General features: G+C 36.4%; 1 protein-coding gene across 4 annotated transcripts in view; it reads left to right on the top strand.

The window, feature by feature from the left end:
- LOC117664724 (uncharacterized) overlaps positions 1 to 21,165 on the top strand; it is a 127,793-nt gene that overhangs the window by 28,772 nt on the left and 77,856 nt on the right. For all 4 annotated transcript variants that reach the window (XM_034415977.3, XM_034415976.3, XM_034415975.3 and 1 more), the window contains 14 exons: positions 1,067 to 1,210; positions 2,083 to 2,157; positions 3,779 to 3,925; positions 4,609 to 4,680; positions 6,798 to 6,941; positions 7,301 to 7,372; positions 8,065 to 8,208; positions 8,301 to 8,372; positions 11,166 to 11,309; positions 13,003 to 13,074; positions 18,358 to 18,501; positions 20,100 to 20,162; positions 20,445 to 20,588; positions 21,091 to 21,162. In XM_034415977.3, coding sequence (XP_034271868.2) covers positions 1,067 to 1,210; positions 2,083 to 2,157; positions 3,779 to 3,925; positions 4,609 to 4,680; positions 6,798 to 6,941; positions 7,301 to 7,372; positions 8,065 to 8,208; positions 8,301 to 8,372; positions 11,166 to 11,309; positions 13,003 to 13,074; positions 18,358 to 18,501; positions 20,100 to 20,162; positions 20,445 to 20,588; positions 21,091 to 21,162 — 1,509 coding nt within the window. The remainder of the gene's footprint in view (positions 1 to 1,066; positions 1,211 to 2,082; positions 2,158 to 3,778; positions 3,926 to 4,608; positions 4,681 to 6,797; positions 6,942 to 7,300; positions 7,373 to 8,064; positions 8,209 to 8,300; positions 8,373 to 11,165; positions 11,310 to 13,002; positions 13,075 to 18,357; positions 18,502 to 20,099; positions 20,163 to 20,444; positions 20,589 to 21,090; positions 21,163 to 21,165) is intronic.

The following is a 21,165-nucleotide window of genomic DNA, read 5'->3' as shown; positions in this document are numbered from 1 at the left end:
ATGTTACATTGTCAGTTACATTGACATGATGGCACAAAATATATTTCTGACAATACAAACTACTCTGCAGACTTTTGAGTCACACTAATGAGGAACACAAGTCAAGTGATGTGGTTGGATGCTGTCACATTTTAGTGGTCAGTCTTAGCATCTGAGTTTATTGACAAAGTCATCTTGCATGATCTTTTTTCTGAAAGTTTGAGTGAATATGAAGACCACTGCTTCTCTGGAAGTTGCTGAAAATGTCATATCTTCTTCCAAACTGTGCCTCTATCGTCTTGAAAATTTAAGATGACTAAGGCCGGACGGTCACTGATCTGGGTGAAGCTTTTGCAGAACTTGCACTCCATGATTATTATCAGCATGGAGTCTGAAAATAGATTTTGCTTTTGAATCTAAAGCATAGATTTCTTTGAAATATGTCCAAGAGAGGGCAAGATTAATACCAAAATTGGAAGTGGGATTCTTGACTGTTGAATCTTAATTAATTGTTATAAGCATAAATAAACCAGGAAAGATTTAATGAGATGTGTTAGGCACAAGTAAACTAAAACAGATTATGAAAATAATTTTCAATCAAATAATATCTTAAGTCATGTACATGTAACATGTTTGGTGGCTGCATAAATCCCAATTATGATTGTCAGCCCTTTGAGATAGGCCAGGTCAGAAAACAGCCTCTTCAAAAATCACTGAAACTCTATTTTATTGATATAGATCATTGTAACAGAATTTTGGAAGCCTAAATATTTTTTTTTCTTACCTCCCTCTTACAACTAGAGGAATTAAGGAGGAGCCTGTCTAAGAGTCTTTTTAATATTTTTCCTATTTCCCAAGCTAAAAACCTGTTGCTGTATAGTTCTTCCAAGATTATCTCTTTGTCTCACTACAGTTATAAATTCAGCTTTTCATAGTGTGAAATATGAATTGTTGGGTTTAAATTTTAGTGGGTGTAAAATACATACAGTGATAGGAGACAATGTCATAGGAAAAACATAGTAAGCCAGTGATAGAAAAGCAAATATTTTTAAATCTAATCTTATTTCTCCCTCTGCCCTCTTCATAGTTCTGAATTATACCATTGAGATTATTAACCAGTTCAAGGAAACAGAGCTGAATGTTTCTGAAGTGGAGAACTCCTTCAATAATATTGGAATTCATTTAACCAAGTCAGAATTAATGCAGGCCACTGAGACTTCTTCAGATTCTGGTGAGAATTTTGCTCCTGCTCTGTTTTTGGGAATATCTGGTGGACATCTTATTCAGAAGAACGAGTGTGGCAGGAATCTACTAGGGAAACTGGAGTTGAAATAGTCCTTTCAAAAGTTGCTGTTGAAATACATGGAAAAATAATTATGGATCAACTGATTTGATCAATTTTGCATAGGCATGGTGGATTTCATGTATATTTGGGCCTTTCTTTAATACTGGAATTCCAAGTCGCCTCATAAAGGAACTAATGGCTTACAAATATTTTCTTGATCTGCCAGACTCGTTACACATACACATACACATACACATATACATACACATACACATACACATACACATACACATACACATACACATACACATACACATACACACAGAGACAGCGAGACAGCGAGACAGAGACAAAGACAGTTCTGCCGTTCATGTGACCATTTGGTGCTGTTGAAACTTGAATATTGAAGAACTGATGGCATAGAAATGGAAGTAAGCAAGTAAGTTTGAGGTTTTCCATTGTCATCACACCTGCACTGTAGGGCTCGCCCTGTTTTGGGCGGGGAGGGGGCAGATTGTAACTTCCTAGTTTCACCTTTGATCAGTTACACTTTCTTAGAAATTCCTGGCCAAAGAATATGGGTTATCATCTAACCTTTTATTAAACTATTTCTGGTGAAAATAAAACACATATTGTATATTTTTAAACTTCTGTCTTTCTTGTATTTCTGAGCTGATTTCCTGACTGTAACACATATGGCAGACAATCTGCCATTTTATGTGTGATGTTATTATCTATGATTCATTATGCTGCAACAATATTAATAGAGCATTTGGTTGGTCTGATAACATTTAATGGTTTCCTTTCTTTTCTTTTAGTGGCTGGTGAGACCGTGGATGTTAAAGAACTGATATCAGCTATGAAGGAAACTAGACGGTTAAAAAATTATACTGGTAAAATTTTAGGAATGTGTTATGTTATGTGTTATGTTGTATGAGCTCTTTTCTGTGGGATTTATATGCAACTTTTCCACATCAGCTGATAATATGTACTTCAATCAGTCCTTTTTTATTTATATAGTCATACATCTTGCACAAGGGATTCTAGGTGGCATACAAGCAGTGGTGGGATTCAACCGGTTTGCACCACTTTGGCAGAACTGGTTGTTAAATTGCTGGCTGGCCCCACCCATCCCGTTCCCGTCCCTTCCAGAAGTCACCCCGTGGCCCATTTTTGCTCCCAGGAGTCTGCAGGGAGGCCTACTAGTCCCAAAATGGGGTGCAGGAGGGTGGTGCCCCCCCACGACTCATTTTTTGCTCCCAGGGGGGTGCAGGAAGCCAAGAGTTGCCTCTCATACCCCCTGGCCATGCCCACCATGGCCACACCCACTCAATCGGTCATTAGGGCAGAGAACCAGTTGTTAAATTATTTGAATCCCATCGCTGCATACATGGATTTAAAAAACAAACTCTTACACTATATAACCTCAGACATCCAATGACATAATACAATAATCCCACTCACAGGGAGGAAAAAAAAAACATCAACAATTGCAACACTCAACTAACCTGATCCAAATGCCTATGAAAACAACTAGTTTTTCAATGCCTTAGAAAAATGTAAAAGGCTTCGGACCATCCAAGTCTCTAGGGGGATGATATTCCATAGGATAGGTGTGGCCACCAAGAAGACAAGACTCTAGGGTCTATCAAGAAACATTGATAGAAAGAACCTGAAGTATGCCTTTGCTAGATGTAGTGGGGCAAGCAGAAACAATGGGGAAAAGGTGCTCCTGTCCTACAAGTAGCCTGGTATATCATGAATCGCAACACTCAACTAACCTGACAAGGTGATAACTAGGTGATAACCATGTGGAAGCTTACTGGGAGCCAACGCAGCTTGCAGAGTGGTGATTTTACATGGGTATAATGGGAAATGCCAAAATAGCTGCATTCAGGACCAGCCACAGTTTTTGAATGTTCTTCAAGGGCGTCTTCATATAGAGTGCATTATAGTAATCCATAAGAGAAGTTCTTAAGGTTTGAGTGACTCTGAATAAGACCTCCCTATTGTGCACAACTGCCACACAAAACATCTGCAAAAGCTCCCCTGGACATGGGGACCCTTCATGCAGAAAGACACCCAAACTGTTCACCAACTCTGATTGGGGGAGCATACCCCTACAGAGTTAGTTGGAAAATCTCTAGAACCAGAGTCTTTAAAACATATGGTCTTGCCAAGATTGAACCAAGACTCTTCTTCCTCCATCCAGACTCTCACAGCTTCCAGGCATCATTAGGAAGGGACTTAATAGCACCAGTTGCTAGGCCGGGAGAGGGGGGGAGAAGTGGGGGGAGTGCCAGAAAGCAGCCCACTGCCAGAAAGCAGCCCTGGAATAGTTCCCTGAAGTTACTTCAGTCTTTGAGAAGTAGCAATCCCTTCCACTCAACCAACAGAATTATCCATAACTTCCTATAGGTTTATCAAAACCTGTGGGCTGCAATGCTCATTCGAAATGAGAATCTTGTTCTTCTGCATATATATAAATAACATTGCTGATCCTTGCCTTTCTAGCTGTGCTTGACTGCATCCTAGCTCTCAAGTTGATTAAGGAACACCAAGTAGAACGACTGAAACATGAAATGGGAACCCTCAGAACTATAGACCTGCCCACGGCTAACCAGGTGATTGGCCAAGCACTAAGGTCAGCAAACATACCAGGTAGGTGGCCAAGCCGCAAGAAGAGATGTAGCTGTCCTAACATTTTAATTTAACAGACTGAGCCCAAGGGAGGGGTCAAGTGCATCATCAGTCTTAAGTCCTTTTGTGTCCACAAGAGATCTAAGTCCAGCCCACCTTGAATTTCTATTATCTACCACCAATTTGCTTTGACCATTCAAAGTCTTGTAGAAATTGTTAGCAACAATTTTGTTCCAAAACTTTGGATTTTTTTTCTGGTCAAAGTACACTGTCTGAAAATCTCAATTCATCCCTAATGGTTTGAGAATAGGTTATAAATATGCCAGCCTTCTTCTAACAATATGCTTAATTGGGTTAATGGGAAAGAGAATTAGCATATTATGGGAATGCCAGAATGGTATTAGGCAGAGAAACCACACTTTTTAGAAAATTGGAAGGCATATTTTGGCATGGCATTTCAAGAGAAAAGATTTAAGAGAAATCAGTAGAATAAAGGAAGAGCTATTCATGGAAAGGGGGATATTAAATAACAAACTCTCTTTTGAGCATCTTTGAAAGTTGTTCAGGTTGGATTTTATTTTGACCTTGATCAATCTGATTTCAACTTATGTTCTTATTTTTGGTAACAAATTACAAAGCATTGGAGGGAAGAATTTCACAATTTGTAATAATTGCTTATCCCTCTTTCCCAATGCAACTTGCAGAAGCTGGACAGGCAAAATTCAATAACTTCTTGAGGATACTGACAAAGAACCCACAACTTAAAACTTCTGCAGGTATGATCAGGAGGTCCCTTACAGGTGCTCTGAGAAACAGCACAGAACTAATTGTTTATTTTATAAAGTTTACATTTTTACTGTTATAAATCCTCCATTTCCATGAGTGATAGGAAGGATATTGCTTTGAGAAAGAGATCCCTTGGAATTTATGAGTTCCATGTAATAATGTCTATTTTCACAAGTGTGCTACCATTACAAACTGAAGGCAAATATATTTCTATTAGTCAAGCTATTAGTCATCCATCAAATCTTCAATAAAAACAGTGGCATTTCAGCTTTATTTTATTCTAGATTGCCAGATGATCTCCACAAACAATGAGCACTGGTATTTGACTGACCTGGGATGGAGGGTCAGAGCATTTAATAGCAAGAGCAACACTAGCATGTAGAAGCCCCAGAAACAGGATCGGAGGATAGACCCTGACTAGTTGCTCTGTTGCTAGAATGTCATAGTGACCCTTTTTTTTTTTTTTTTTTTTGAGGTCAGAAAGTGCTACTGACAGTGTTACTTAACTTCTTTCTGACTGGAAATCTAAACACCAGCAGATTTTATCTTTGTGGTTTGAAAACATCCTTTTCCTGAAGGGTTGCCCTTCATTTTTGTTGGTGCACTTTATTTCCTCAAAGGTTTACCCTAACAGTTCGTTGCTATTTCTAGAGGAAATAACACCATGCAATTAAGACAGAATTGCCTGTTCTGAGTCCCTATTTATCATTAGTATTAAAAACAGTACAGTGACTAAATATGTTGCCTCTTGTGCAAGAGCTCTCTGCTTCAAAACCTAGCAGAAAAGTACATGACTGTTATAATTATTGATTTATTTCCTTTGGCTAGGTAGTTAGGTCTTCCTAGCTTAGGGGTTTTCAAAAACTAGTACAATACAAAGTGCAGTGCAATATACACTGCATGGTATGTTGGTGCAGTGTACACAATACAAAGTACACAGGAAGAAGTACATAGTCCCATCATTTCATTGTTTTTACAATATCTGGAGAGAAAAGGCTTTCCTTTCACATAATAGGCACAACTCTTATGTAGTATGTTATTTTACTAATAATGAAAGTGTAGAAGTAATTATAGTGCAAAGTAGCTAGCAAGAATAGAATTTTTGTTTTATTTTAAAACTGGTTCTTGTTCCTACATATGTATGTATGTATGTATGTGTGCCTTCTCTAACTTTGTATATATCAATTAAATGTTCTTTTGTACACAGGTATATTTATCTGTGCATGTGTGTATACATACACGGATGTGTATACATACACACATGCACCTGCAAGTGCGCGCGCGCACACACACACACACACACACACACACACACACACACAAATACACATGAAAACTCTCCCATAGGTAGAAAAGTGAATGTTACTTTCATGGAATAGAAAGTTGGATCTAGAAAAAACTGAAGCATTGGAGGCCTTATGTTCTGAAGGGTTTAAGAATCCTCAGGTTGCAAAACAGTCATTATTAACCTGGAAAACGAACACATAGTGTGCATTTGCAATGCTCTGGATGGAAGGCAACATTATCCATCCTTGCACTCAGGAAGTGGTGACTGGCCTATTCTGATGCTGAGTCCAGGATAAAGTGCAGATCTGCTCTAAATCTAACCTCCTGGGCTAGCATCACATGACTTCCAATGGCCCCATGGAATGGTGGAGTGGTCTTTCTTTCACATTCTTGTAGGTACTGCAAAGGAGTCTAGGAGGCCATCACTTCCTGTTTGGCCCAATTGGTTGGTATTTATATGGATTAACAACTATCACTTTTCTTCCCATTTTCTAAGCTCAAGTGTGACTGAGAGGGAGAGAGGCAGAAGTAGAAAGAATACAGAGAATGGGTACCTAGAATTTTTTTTTCTGTTGTTCCTGTGCCATTCAAAAATTCTGAATGTAAGAAGTCCTAATCAGTTTGAATAACACTGCTGATTTATTGTAAATCCCTCTGCCCCTATGTAAGCAGCTAGTCTTATCCACTTCAAATCATATTCCACCACCCCAATTCTCAGATGTGTTGTAAATCAATCACATGAACTAATCTGAATATCCAGCATCGTTATGTTTGATTTGCAGTCCAATCACTTTCCCTTTTATGCCGCCATCCCCTCTAGCTTTGGAAGATGGTTTCAATATTCTGGCCAAAATGAAAAATGAAAGGATTGGATTCACAGAGTTGCAGATGCTTATGCAGAGCTTCAATATCATCTTGCCAACAGAGGATATGTCAGAGGCACTGGCCTTTTGCAATGTTGATGGTGTGTATCACTTTTCTTGTGGCTTTTAGGGATATATGTCGATGGAAATTCTCAGTCACTCATATCATGGTTGTCCCCAAGGCAACTGAACTTTGGTTTTCCTTGAAGAGTTTCACTTCTCAGCCAAGAAATATATAGTACTACTCTATATATTATATACATAAATTACATTCTATATACTATGTATGATGTACTATATACTATATACTGTACTGTGCTGTACTGTACAGATATATTATATACTGTACTGTTATATTCTATTCTATATATTCTATAATATATTCTATTATATTCATACAAAGATTATTCTGCTATTTTTATTTTTCTGTGCCTTCTTTTCATTCCCCTTCCATTTTCAGATAACAATACATTAAATCTAAAAGAGTTCATCAGGAATGTGATCTATACTGATACTTTCGTTACTAGGCCAGGTGAGTGAAGACCTATTTGAAACTCTTTAAATGTTAGCTGTACAAACTATCCTATTTTTTTGCAACTAATTATTAAGTATAAGAGACAGCTTGATAAACAGGTAATGAGAAATTCTTGAGTGGGAAAAGAAGCTTTGTGACAGTAGGAAAAAAAGAGAACATCAGAGGACCAAGCAAAGAAGAACATAATTTTGGTTTAAAGTTACATTATTCGCTGCTCTAGATTTCCATTAACTTTTGTCTAGATCTAGAAATTTTCACATTTGAATATTCTTACATTTATCTGCCCCATATATTGACTTCAATATATATATATATTGACTTCAATACATAGAAACAGATAATATTATTATTAGTATTATAGTACTAATTATAGTATAAATTAGTATTATACTACTAATAATAGCCATTAACAGATTTCAGTTTCATGAATTTGAGCAACCCAGAAGGAAGATTTGGAAACAGCTTGGTGAACTGAAAATGGGAAATTGTTTGAATAATGTTTTCCCTTATGGTTTCTTTCATAATATATTTCTTAGTATAAGCCAACCTTTCCTAATTTAGTTAGTTCCAGATATGTTGAAGTTACATCTTTCATCATCCCTAGCCAACAAAAGCATGGTTTAAATATCCTAGACATGCAGATAATGATGATGTTGTGTTTTGTTGACCTTGGAATGATGTTTTTATAGAACTGCAGCTCATCTGCTTGGCCTTGAGCAAATTCAAAGATGACCACTTCGATCTCCAGACTCTTCAAACCAGCCTAGACACTATGGAACTTTTCAGGGCCAGTGAATTATTGAAGGAAGTGATGAAAGTAGCCAAAGTTGACAGTAAGCATTCTTAGTATGAGGTGGCATTCCTGAAATTACTGTTTAGTGATTATTTTCTGTATTTCAGCATAATCCATCTTTTTGCCTTGCAGGCTATGGCAAGGTTAATTTAGAAGAACTCATAAGGGTTTTAACTGTAATACCAGAGATTCCAGAAGCAACCGGTAAGGCCAATTAATATTTTATTTTATGTTCTATAGCTGTTTCTTTACAGTCTTCCTGGAATCTACTTCTCCAGCCTCCTGCCTTGTGTTATAAGTTCAACTCTTAAAGGGAAACCTGGCCTTAAAGACACCATCCATATCTTAGAGCATACATATTCAATATTGAGTCCTAAAACTTACTTGCAGTCTCGAACCTCAAGTCTCAAGAATGATGTTGTTCAGATATTATTCTTTTTAAAAAGTACTTCATGGCCTTCCAGTTTGGCATTGCTGCAGGACAGTTGTAGGTAGCAGGGCTCCACAAACCTAGGCTGAATCCTCCTCCTTGGAGGGCCCTAAGGGGCTAAAGTCACCCTGAAGGGATGACAAAGAAAGGAGGGGTGCCTTGCAGGTTGCAGACAGCAGCAGCTCTTCTGCTTGATCCGAGGCTCCCTCCCATCCAACAACGAAGAGGAGAGGTGGCCATTGTGGCTGCCATGAAGCTGGGACAACAGAAGGAAGAAATGTGCTGGAGCGGTTTGTGGACAGTGGATTGGAACTGGGTGAGGTGATTTTCAACTTCTTGACTTGAGATTAACCCCAAAGAAAGAAAATTCCAAAAGAAAGACTCTCTAAAGTGGTGTGAAAGTGGCAAACAATCACATAAAGAAAAACTACAGACCTGAAAAAAGTGAAACCTAAGGGGAGAATATAAAGTTTTTAAAATATAGAAAGACTGGGCTTGAATATCTTATTGGTAATACCTTGAAGAGGCATTCTAAAATGCTGGAAATATTTGGTTGAATATTGGGAAAACTGTTTGAAGAAAACTTGTTTAAAGAAAATTGCAACAGCAGTAGCTGTTACATTTTTTGTAATGTTGAAATTTAAGCCAGAGGTGCCATCTACTGGTGAAAGAATATACATGTTTCTACAAAGCTGAGAATAACCTTGGGAATTTGAGGATAGATAAGGCAGGGACAAACAACACCTGGAAGACTGCCTTACTGCATATTGTTTTATACTTATTTGCTTCATGGCTGATGGGGAACAAATTGTGAAGCTCTGGAAGATCTTTAAGTAGAGTGGATTACAAATACTAGAAATTATTATTGAAATTTTTAGAGTGAACTATGTGGCCTAAAAAGACATGGGGAAATTGGATGGATCATCTAGGACCATAACTGTTATCAGATAACTGTTTAAGAGGTAAAAGAAGAAAAATAAAAGAAAAATTAAAAAAAAAGAAAAGAAAAAGACTTTCTGGGGAATTTAGAAGGCGTAAACTGATTGGTTGAGGACTAAAAAGAACTATAAATATTGTGCCTCCTGAGGAATAATTTTAGGATTGAGAAAACTGTTTTAATATTGACTCTTTGGTGTTATAGACAACTGAGATTCTGGGATTGTGATAGATTATTGAGTAATTTTTGGATCCATTAAAATAAGACAAAATGTTGCAACAGGAACAATAAGTGTAGTTCAAAGAGAAATATTATTGATGTTTCAAAATATTGATGAAACTATACCAAGGAATCACAGGGAGATAAAGGATGAGATAGTTGTGAGACCAGAAAACACTCAGTAAATGACAAGGAAAAATGAATAAAAAAACCAGGAAGTAGAGGAGAAAATAGAAAGAACAGAGAAAAGGATACAGCAGATAAAACAACAAATACAACAAGAAGATAAAGAGAAGAAAGAGATAATAAATACTTATGAAAAAGATCAGGCAGATCACATAAAAAGAGATAAAAAAATAGAATTGAATAAACAGAAAGACATTCCTGAAATGAAGATAGATGTATTGCAGGTTAATATAGAGGTAAATATAAAAATAGAGGAAATAATTAGATCAAATATGAATGATACAGGAGGATACAAAATTCCAAGGGAGGAGTATGGGAGACATGCCAAAAAATCAACAAGAACTGAAATATTAAAACTGGCAAAAGATGATGGATAGAAATAGAATATTTTCAAATAAGATTTGTTATATTAAGAATTAGAATTGAGGATGAAAATGTAATTGTAAAACTTTTGCAATAAAAAAAAAAGAATTAGAATTGAGGTAGAAACTAGAAAGGGAGGAAATAGTATTATGCATATTTCTATATAACGTTTTAAGACTAATATGTAGAGGTAAAGATTAGAAGTTGAAAGATGATTTTATTATGTATGCCTAAACAATATTATTATTGCTATTAGTATGTGTATTAACATATTGAAAAACTAAATGATGAAGGAATATATAAAGGGTGGAGCAAACACGAACATGTTAATAATTTTAATTTTAATACTTATAATATTATTATAATTTTGTGAGTATGATCAATGTAATATTGTTAATATTATTATTTTGTATCAAAATAATATCAAAACTAATGATACCCAGATGCCCCACTGTTCATGTGTTTAATACCTATGTATATCCAAAAATAAAAAAACTTATATATTAAAAAAGTATTTTGTTGTGTGTAGGGTTAGATATATAACATCCTTTTTAATTCTTTAAAGTAACTGGTTCTTTTCCGGGCACAATCCTGAGAAAAGACATGGCTGTTTAAGGAGTTGCAAACAAGCTTCCAGATAAGACTTTCTCTTGATTTTTTATTTTGTTTACTGTAAATGCAAAGCAACTGTAGCTGAAGCTGAGGATAAGTAAAGATGGAATAAGGTCAACTTAACCCTGTCCTGATTTGAGTTTGTTCAATATAGCACTTGGAATGCTGTTTTAAGAGGAATAGTGCTATTTCAACTGATGAAATAAATGTGCAACTGAATATCATGTTAATACAAATATTTATTTGGCAGTGCTGATGGATACTCTTGATGCAATGCATAATATCATAGACCATGAGGTTAATGTCAATGACCTGGCAAAAACCTTGACCACAATGGGTATCAAACTGACTCCGGATGAAATGCAATCACTATGCAACTCAGTTACAGTCACTGGTGAGATTAGTACTTATTTCAATTTCAGTATTCCAGCATGCATATATTTTATCATTACTTAAATAATAAAACACATTCCTTTATATTGCTATTACTGAGAGAAAAAACATAATAAAATTCTAGTCTTGATAGAGTTAGTGATATGGACTGCACAAATGCAGATGGTCACTAGATGGCAGCAAAGAGATGAAAAAATATTTAACAGTTTCCTCTCCCCAGCCCTCTTTTTTTGTTTGTTTCGGGAGAATGTTGTGAAAGATGATTATGAGGAAACATGCTCATGGTAACATCATATATGCTGTACATAAGGAGGCCATATATCAACCCTCATATATCAGCTTCACTAATTCAAGATCCCCCAGATATGTTAGAAATACAATTCAAAATAGGGTTGTTGGGCCTGTAGGCGTCAAAACCCTGTAGCAGCAATCAAGATAGGGTAGGTGGATTGGGTAAATTAACAAAACATGTATTGCAACATCATGTCATAAACTCTGCACCTCACCTATTTGTGCGCAATGTTGCAATGCAAGTGCAAAGCTCATGTTGTGTCATTATGATACACATTTCATCATTATGTTTTCATCATGTTTGGGAACATATTTCTTTACCTCCCTAGCTTCTAATTAGCAAGATTTATTAAAATAAAAGATTAAGGAGACAACACAAGAATTCTAACAATTGGAACTACACAAAGAAAACACAAAACATTTCCTTATTTTATCTTTCCCATGTCTTCAATGGGAGACAGGGAAGAGCCCATTTTTTCTTAGAATAAGGGCTAATCTGCACTTTGATACTGTTGACAAAATGGCTATTAGTCTCTTTACCAGTATGACAATACCACTTACACCAGGCTGCAAATTCTGGAACTGCAACGCAACTAGAAAACATCAAATTAGAGAAAGCTGGCGTTTAAGTAGCCTCAAAGTTTACTAAAAGGCTTTGAATTCTCAGTTCAGTCACAATTCTTAAGGATGATTTTGCCAAGTTTTCTTACTACCTAATCTATATTTATTTTTTTTATTTTTTTTAATAGAAACTTTATTGAGGTTTTTTACAAAAAAAAAAAGAAATAAAAAAAAGAGAAAAAGGAAAAACAAACATTCAAACAGAAACATAAACACATAAGTATAATAACATTTTCAATTAGTATCGGATGTGCAGTGTTTTAACTATTTACATAAATAGTACTTGGTGACATTTCAACTCACTTTTAACCAATATTTAACACACCTTTAGATCTTTCTTTCATTTTGTCATGCAACCACTTGTACCACCTTTCCCACACCATATAGTAAACTGAGTTCTCATCATTTAATTCATAAGTTAATTTAGTCATCTCTGCGCACTCGAGTATTTTCTTAATTGTAAGCTCTTCTGGTGGTTGAGTAAATAATCTATATTTATTTATCTTGTATATATACATTAATTGTATTAAAAATATAAATGTTGGCATGTTTATTTAGAGTACTCATTGGTGAGCCTTGGTAAATTTGTTTAAGATTATCTTAAACATTGTATAAAGCCGAAATATATATTTTTTATCAGATCGCTAACCACTAATTTTTGTAATATCAAAGAACATCTTGGAGAACAAAATAATATTCTAGAAATATTTTAGAACCTAGATTTGTCATGCATATATTATTATTTCTCCCATTCAACCAATTTGCTATTCTGTTCCTTATAGAAGATGGGTCAGTGGATTTTAATGATATTATGAAAGAAATAATCGGTACAGAGTCCTTTGAAGAATTTCATGGTAAGACCAGAAAATATGATAGCATTTGCATAGATACTAATAAATTGGTAAACTTTACACTTTTCATATTTTCCAATTTAAATTTCAGTCTGTTTAATCACACATGAAAATTAATATACATTGGGAGGAATATTTCTTAAGATTCATATATAACTTTTGAAGTCAATTTCCTCCAACGTACTATATATTTTAAAATTATTTCCTCTTCTGTATCTTTATTATGCACAACTTTCTCTTAATGTACTAAACTTGTTTAATCAGTTGGTTGGGTAATTGAATTGCAAAATTTAAAAAAGTATTTCAAAATAAAACCAAATTTCCATTTATTTATTTATTTATTGGTCAAAAGTACAGCATTAGATATGTTTACCATAAAATAGAAATTGAACATGTTTTTGTAGTACTTATCCACGAAATTGTTACATGGCTTCATACTGGCTGTAGATGTGCTCCAGCATAGTCTGTACTAAGCTTAGCTACTGAACAGAATGAAAAAAAGAACAGTTCTGCCATTGGGGTCCAATGTTACCCTTTTGAGGTCAGTTGGGTTAAAAAAGAAGCATATCATGAGTTTCAATAATGTTCTTTATTGTAATAACATAGAGCAGGGCTGTCAAACTCACGGCCCACAGCCCGAATGCATCACACACTGGCCACACCCATGCTCGGTTTAGCAAAGGGGGAGGAAAGCCACAATATGTCACGTGATACTGCTGTGACAATGTGAGTTTGACACCCCTGATGTAGAATAACAAAATACTAGGAACCAGGAGACCATAAGCTCTAGTCCGGCTTAGTCACAAAGTCAGTTTGGTCACCTTGGGCCAGTCATTTTTTTTCTCAACTTTGAGAAGGAGGCAAATAATTTCTGAAAAACTTGGCCAAGAAAATTGCAGGAATGTGTCCAGGCTGCTCCAAGAATTGGACACAAATTGAACAGAAAAAGTCAGTCTGTCCCATTTTATATCATGAGGGCAGTGAGATTGTATTTTAAATTTCTTTCTCAGCACCATGTGAGCTTTTCTACAACTCCTTCCTTAATAGTTATTCATTACTTCTCCCCTTATCTGCTCAATCATTCCTTCCCTATCACCAAGGTCAACTCTAATAAGGTTAATTTGAGCAGAAGGTCACACGATAGGATGAATGCTATAATTTACCATATGTCAGCTGTGTTAGACATCAGGATGTAGACACTGTAAGTAATCATTAACATCATTTCTACAATTATTTTGTGGCCTATGTAAGATCAGTTTTCTCTTGAGGAAAGCCCTCACTTCTGTTTATACTATTTTCTTCCTTTCTGGGAGCAGGGAAAATTAGTTCAAACTTGAATGCCCCCTTATAAAATCCTTATAAAACCCAGCTGCTATGGCCTAGAGGTGGAGCTCTTGCCTCACAATCAGGAGGTGAGTTTGATCCTAAGTAGAGACAGATGTAGGTTCTCCTGCTTGGGCAGGGGGTTGGACTAGATGACCTGCAAGGTCTCTTCCAACTCTGTTAATCTGTTATACCAAATTGGTCGTCTTCTTCTTCTTCTTCTTCTTCTTCTTCTTCTTCTTCTTCTTCTTCTTCTTCTTCTTCTTCTTCTTCTTCTTCTTCTTCTTCTTCTTCTTCTTCTTCCATATCCATCGTTGGATGTTGGCGATCATGTTGGGGATCCTATTTTTATCATCAGCCTCACGAAAAAGTGCTGCTGAGTTTTGTCCAAACCAGTCCCTTACATTCTGAAGCCATGATGTTCTTCTTCTGCCTGCACCTTGTTTGCCTTCAATATTTCCCTGGAGGATTAAATGAAATATGCCATATTTTTCTAGGTGTTGCATCACATGTCCAAAATATTCTAACTTTCGCTTTTTAATGGTTTTGATTATTTGCCTTGGTTTTCCCAGGTGGCTTATCACCTTGTTTCTGATTTTGTCAACTCAGTTTATACGTAACAGCAACCTTTAAATCAACATTTCAGATGCTTCTACTCTTTTCAAATGGCTTTCTGTCATAGACCAACTCTCTACTCCATAGAGCAGGATAAAAAAGATGTAACATCTGACAAATCTCATTTCCAGTCTTAGGCTTATGTTGCGACTGCAGAAGCACCTTTTTTATTTTGAAGAATGCTGTTCAAGCTTTCTCTATTCTTGTCTTTACTTCAGTGGTCATGTCCCAGCTTTCATGTAATTAGAACTGAGGTACGTGATCCTTTCAACTTTTTCTAGTGGTATTCCTTCCAAAGTTATCAGTGGTAAAATCAATGGGTTGTTTGCTGACGACCATGATCTTGGTTTTTGGGGTGTTAAGCTTCAAGCAGTATTTTTCAGATATTTCTGTGACTCTGTTGATGGGGAGCTGAAGGTCTTCATGCTTACTGGCCTGCAGAACTGTATCATCTGCATATCTTAAATTGTTGATCTGAACACCATTTACTTTGATGCCAGCATCGATGTTTTCCAATGCTTCATTGAAGATTGACTCGGAGTAGAAATTAAACAACAGCAGAGACAGAATACAGCCTTGTCTGACCCCTCTTCGTATTTCTGTATCATCTGAGTATTTTTGGCCTAGTCTCACATTTGCTACCTGATGCCAGTATAGATTCTTTATGATTCGGATGTCTTTGTCATCTAGTCCCACTAGTTTCAGGATTTGCTGTAATAGTTTGCTGTGTCTTATTTTATCAAATGCTTTTTCAAAATCGATGAAGCACATGTAAACACTGTGATTGACATCTCTATAATGCTGTACAAGAACTTGAATGCTGAATAGGGCATCTTGTGTACCAAGATTGTTTCTGAAACCAAATTGTGTGTTACCTAGACACTCCTCAATTTTGTTGTACATTCTTGTGTGAATTATTCTCAGGAATATTTTCAGGACACGACTCCTGAAGCTTATTGTTCTGTATTCGGTACACTTCTTTGCATTTATTTTTTGGGAGATTGTCACAAAGGTTGATTTTAGCCAATCATTTGGTATCTTTCCTGTTTCATATATTCGATTGAAGAGTGGCAGTAAAAATTTCTTCCCATTGTCTTCCAGCAATTTTAAAATTTCTACTGGGATATCATCAGGTCCTGTGGCTTTTCTTGTTTTCACTATTTTTATTGCATGTTCAACCTCCCACATAGTGATGTTTGGTCCAATTGTTATATAGTACTTCCCATAACAATATCATCCCTAGTATCCTCAAAAAGTTCTTCAATATATTCCTTCCATCTTTTTAGTTTTTCATCCTCATCCAAGATAATTTCCCCCTCCTTGTCAACTAAGTTGTTGGTTTTCTTTTTGTAGAGGCCTGCTGCTTCTTTCACTTTTTCATGTAATTTAATATTATCATGCATAAGTTCTGTCACTTACATTTCTTTGCAAACCACTTTTCTTTTGCCAGTCAAATTTTTCTTCTTATTGTTTTCTGCAATTCGTTGTATTTTTCTTTGTTTTATTTATATAAGCGCTTCTTTCATTCATGAGATGAGGAATTTCATCCATCAACCATTGTTGTTTCTTGTGGTACCTCTCTCTTTGTTTTGAGTTTGTTACTCTATTATTGCATTTTTAAATTTATTCCAGTTCACTTCTACATTTTCATTATTCAGGTTGTTAGTTTCTTTTAAATGAATTTCTAGTTCTTTTATTTTAACTCCATGTTTAATGATGAATCAATTCTTGGTTTAGGAGGATTTGGGTTTTTCATCCTTTTTAGTTTCAGCTGGACTTTGGCAAGTAGTAGATTATGATCGGATAATACATTTGTGCCTGGGTATGTCTTTACTGATTTTATTAATTTTCTAAATCTTTTGTTTATTGTAAAATAGTCAATTTGGTTCCTTACTATATTATTTCATGTATCTGCCGGTGATCTCCAAGTGTAGAGGTGTCTTTTTGGTAACTTGAAAAAATATTCATCACATACTGCCTATGTTCTTTGCAGAAGTCTACAAATCTGTCACCTCTACCATTTCTAGTTCCTAAGCCAAAGTTTCCAACTACAGGAGTATCACTTCCTTCTCCCATTTTTGCATTGAAGTCCCCCATGAGTATTGTGATATCATTACTTTTTAGGGTTTTCAGTAACTGCTTATATCTTCATAGAACTTCTCTAAATCTTCCTCATCACTGTTAGCCATGGGAGCGTAAACTTGTATAACATTCATATTTACTGGAGTACTATTTATTTGGATCATCATCACTTTATCGGATACAGGAATAAAGGACTTGATGGATTTATTTACAAGATTGTTTACAATTATAGCTACTCCATTTCGATGATGTTTACTATTTTCACCAGGGTAGTAGATAGTATAATCTCCTATTCTACACATTCCATTTTCAGGCCAGCACATTTCACTCATTCCCAATATGGAGATATTGTATTTTGACATTTCTTGGATAGTCTTGTGTGTTTTCCCAGATTCATATAGCATTCTCAGATTCCATGTTCCAACTCATAGTTTTGGATTTATCATGTTTCTAGTGGACTGGGAGATTCTTAGTACCCCTGCCCCATTTAAGGGGCACCCATAAGGGCCATTGTTAGGTTTTGCCACCATTAACATGATTTTCCTGGAAAATATATAGTGTACTAGTCTTCCCTTTGCTTTCTACACTGCTATGCACACACTGTTCAAGTCGCTGCCACCACACCATGGGCTGTTATTCTGAAGCCATTTCGACCAATATGGTCCCCGCCTTCAGTCGAATCCCTTCAACCCACCATTACAGCATAAAAGCCATACTAGGTAGGAGCCCCCAATCTGCCACCCAACGATGTGCTCTGTGGGGGCTCCAGGCTCCTCCTAAGAGAGCATTCATATATGTATGCAATTTTTAATCTAGGAATTCTGTTAACTACAATCTTAATTCACCCTGAAAAGTGCACAGTTAGCTCAAGAGTTAATGTGCAAAAGTAGTGAGTTGGCCACAACTTCTGAGAAATCAGGACATACATTATGATTTGACATATGTTGAAAGGCTGGAATTGGTTCTCACATTCTAAATTATTTATGGGAAGTATCTCTTTGAAATGCTACTACTATCAACTGCCCCATCAGGCAAAACTTCCCTACATTTCAAAATTACTTCACCTCATTTGATAAACTCCAGTAATTACCATCTTTGATTTGTCCAATTGGAAATATGTTTCCATGTTTTCATTGAAAGGGTCCATTCTATCAACATTAAATATGGTTTCACAAGTTTGCTTTGCTTCAAATCTTATTTGGGAATGTCAAAGAATAGGCTCAGAATAAGCAAGGCTGAACTCATTTTGAAATTTGTCTCCTAAAGCTTTACAGAATGCTTTCCGTAATATCCACAAGATTGTAAAAGAGGACATTAAAAAGGAAGACTTGCTGGATGCCCTAGAAAACTTAGGCAGCCACCTGACACCTGATGATCTGCAAGAGGTTCTGGCATTTGCTTCTATTGATGGTAAGTATTTAATAAATTGGTGAGTTATTGGGGAAAAACTTTGAACAGAAAGGAAAATTGTTTTCCTTTCTGTTCAAAGGCTGTTAACAGCCTCCATTAAATATTTTAGAAGTTAAAACTGACAAAGGTGTTGTTGTTGTTGTTTTTTTGCAAGGACACCTACATGCAAGATGACAGCCATATCCATGAAATTGAAGCCTCCCTTTTTATGTGCCTAAAAGAGGGGAGGGCTTTCATCACTTGATCACAGCTGCATTCTTGAGGGGTTTATTTACTCCCTTACCCACAGACACCCCAGTTTCTCTGGCTATGTCATTCTCTAATATACCAATATTCTATCTCATCCTTGTCTCGGAGGCTTAGATTTTAATGTGACTAAAAATATGAATCCAGAATAGAAAAATGATAATCTGAGACCCTTAAGTGGCATCCAGAGGCCCTGCTCTTCAAATTCTTGGGTGTAAGACACTGTTTATTAAGTTGGATACCAAGAGGTGTACAGCAACTTCTATGCTTAAGCTTTTTGGCTGGGATGATGGTAGAGTTCCCTGGGCTTATAATCTTGCAGAACTTTAATTTGCCTTCTCTGGGTCTGGGTTCAGAGATAGCTCAAGAGTTTGAGCTATGGGCCTATCCCAAGTCACCAGGCCCTATACATAAAAGTGATAATACACCTGAGCTAATTTTTTTTCTGTCAGAACAGTAGAACAGTGTTCTGGATTTGGAGAAGACAGTGGTTTCCCTTTTGTCATGGTCGAATCACTCCAGTGTGAGCCTCCAATTCTCTGGCACCACTTCCTTCCACAGAGAGATTGGGACTAATAGACCCAACTGGGTTCCAGAGGAATCTTGAGACTGTTCCAGAAAGCCTAATAGTTGGCCTGACCAAAGCCTTGGTGGCCACTTGGAATAGTAGAACAGCTGCAGTTTTGGATTAGCCGATGCCTGAGTGGTCCTTCTGTGCACATAGTTCCAGACATTCTCTGTGCTATACAATAGAATTGAGAAAACGTAAAAGAGCTAAGAGACACCTAGAGCTTAGCTGGCAAAAGATGAGAAAAAAAGATGACTTAACATGAGCTAAACTATTAGAGCTTACTTTATGACGGATAAGGGCAGTGAAACATAATTATTTCTCTGCCCTTATTACATTTATGGATAGTCACCCAACAGCCCTATTCCAGGTGGCTTGTCCTTCCTCAGAGGGAGTAATACCGAAATTCAACATTGGATTCTGGTCTTCAGGCAAAATCTGTGGAGTTGTGGGGGCTAAGTCTTGTATGTATATATAAGTTTGAGCCTTTGAACCTAAGGAAGTGGACAGAACTCTTGCAGGTTTTAGTTTAGCCACTTGAGTTTTAGATCCATGTCCCTCCTGGCTAGCTAAAGCAGCAAGGGAAGGGATACATTATTGGTTTTGGTCAGTGGTTAATTCCCCTTTGAGATAGGGAGTGATTCCGCTAGCTCTTAGGAAGGCGGTGGTGTACCCTCTCCTCAAGACACCGTAGCTCAACAGCTTTTGCTGTCCAAGACAGCTTTTGTCCAGTTGCTGATCTCCTGTTTGTTCATTTCTCCTTTTTTGCTTCAAACCATTGAAGAATCAGGGAAAGTGCATGGGATGGAATTCCTAAAGGTTTTGTCCAGCATATCTGACATCAGAGGTAAGTAATTGAAGTGTGAATGAAGAAAACTCAAATTGTGCATGGAACGCAGAGGGCAGAAGTTCTCCAAATACCAAATGAAATGGAAATAGGTAAAAAAAGAGGAGAGTCAGTTCCCAGGGCCAATTTTTCTTTTCTCTCTTCCCCTTGTTGGCTACTCAACAGTCATGTCCTGGCTTGGCAGACCCACTGCTTCGCAACCTTTTCTTCTCTCTGCAAAGCACTGGGTGACCTGAGAATTGCAGCAGCCTCCTCTTTCTTCTAACAATTCATGTTCTCCAGCATTGCAGAATGCCACAAAGGTTGTTGGAAACCTCAAAGAAGAGAAAATGACTATCAAACAGCTAGAAGATACTCTAGAAAATATGGGAGTAGACTTACCTAGTTCAACATTCAATCAGATAATTCAAACTGTCAGAACTGATGGTGAGACAAAACCTTACTCTTTATCTCTCTATTTCTGGGCTATGCTAAATTTAAAAAGTCAAAATCTGCATAGAATTGAACTTGAGTTGCAGAATGAATTAATAATTAATAATCAATTAATTAATTAATAATTCATCATTAATTAATTATGAGGGAGGGAAGGAGGGAGGGAGGAAGGAAGGAATTCAGTGAATAGCTTTAGCTTAATAGCCGACAATAGATAAATGTAACACTTTTTTTTTGCCTTGTAAATCACATCCTTAACTAAGTAAGATTATTTTCTAATCCACAGATAAATATATATGACAAATACTTTTCTAGGAGAAAAGGGAATATAAAAATATTAGCACCAGCTTAAAGTTTTCTTTCATTTTTATAGCCATTAAAGTATGTGTAATTCCCACCAAACAATAAGGAGTGCTTTCTTGTGCGTGTTTTCCTCTGTCCCAGAAGTGTCCTGTGCATTAAATTAAAAAACCCAAAAACCCAAAATGTTTTTCAGAAAATGATGAAGTAGATTTCAAAGAGTTTTTGCTAGCACTGGGTGAAACAGAAGATTTTACTGAAATGGAAGGTA

The sequence above is a fragment of the Pantherophis guttatus genome, chromosome 4 (assembly GCF_059756535.1).
Source record: "Pantherophis guttatus breed Tessera chromosome 4, ASM5975653v1, whole genome shotgun sequence".
Lineage (NCBI taxonomy): Eukaryota > Metazoa > Chordata > Lepidosauria > Squamata > Colubridae > Pantherophis > Pantherophis guttatus.
This window is presented reverse-complemented; position numbering and strand designations above follow the sequence as displayed.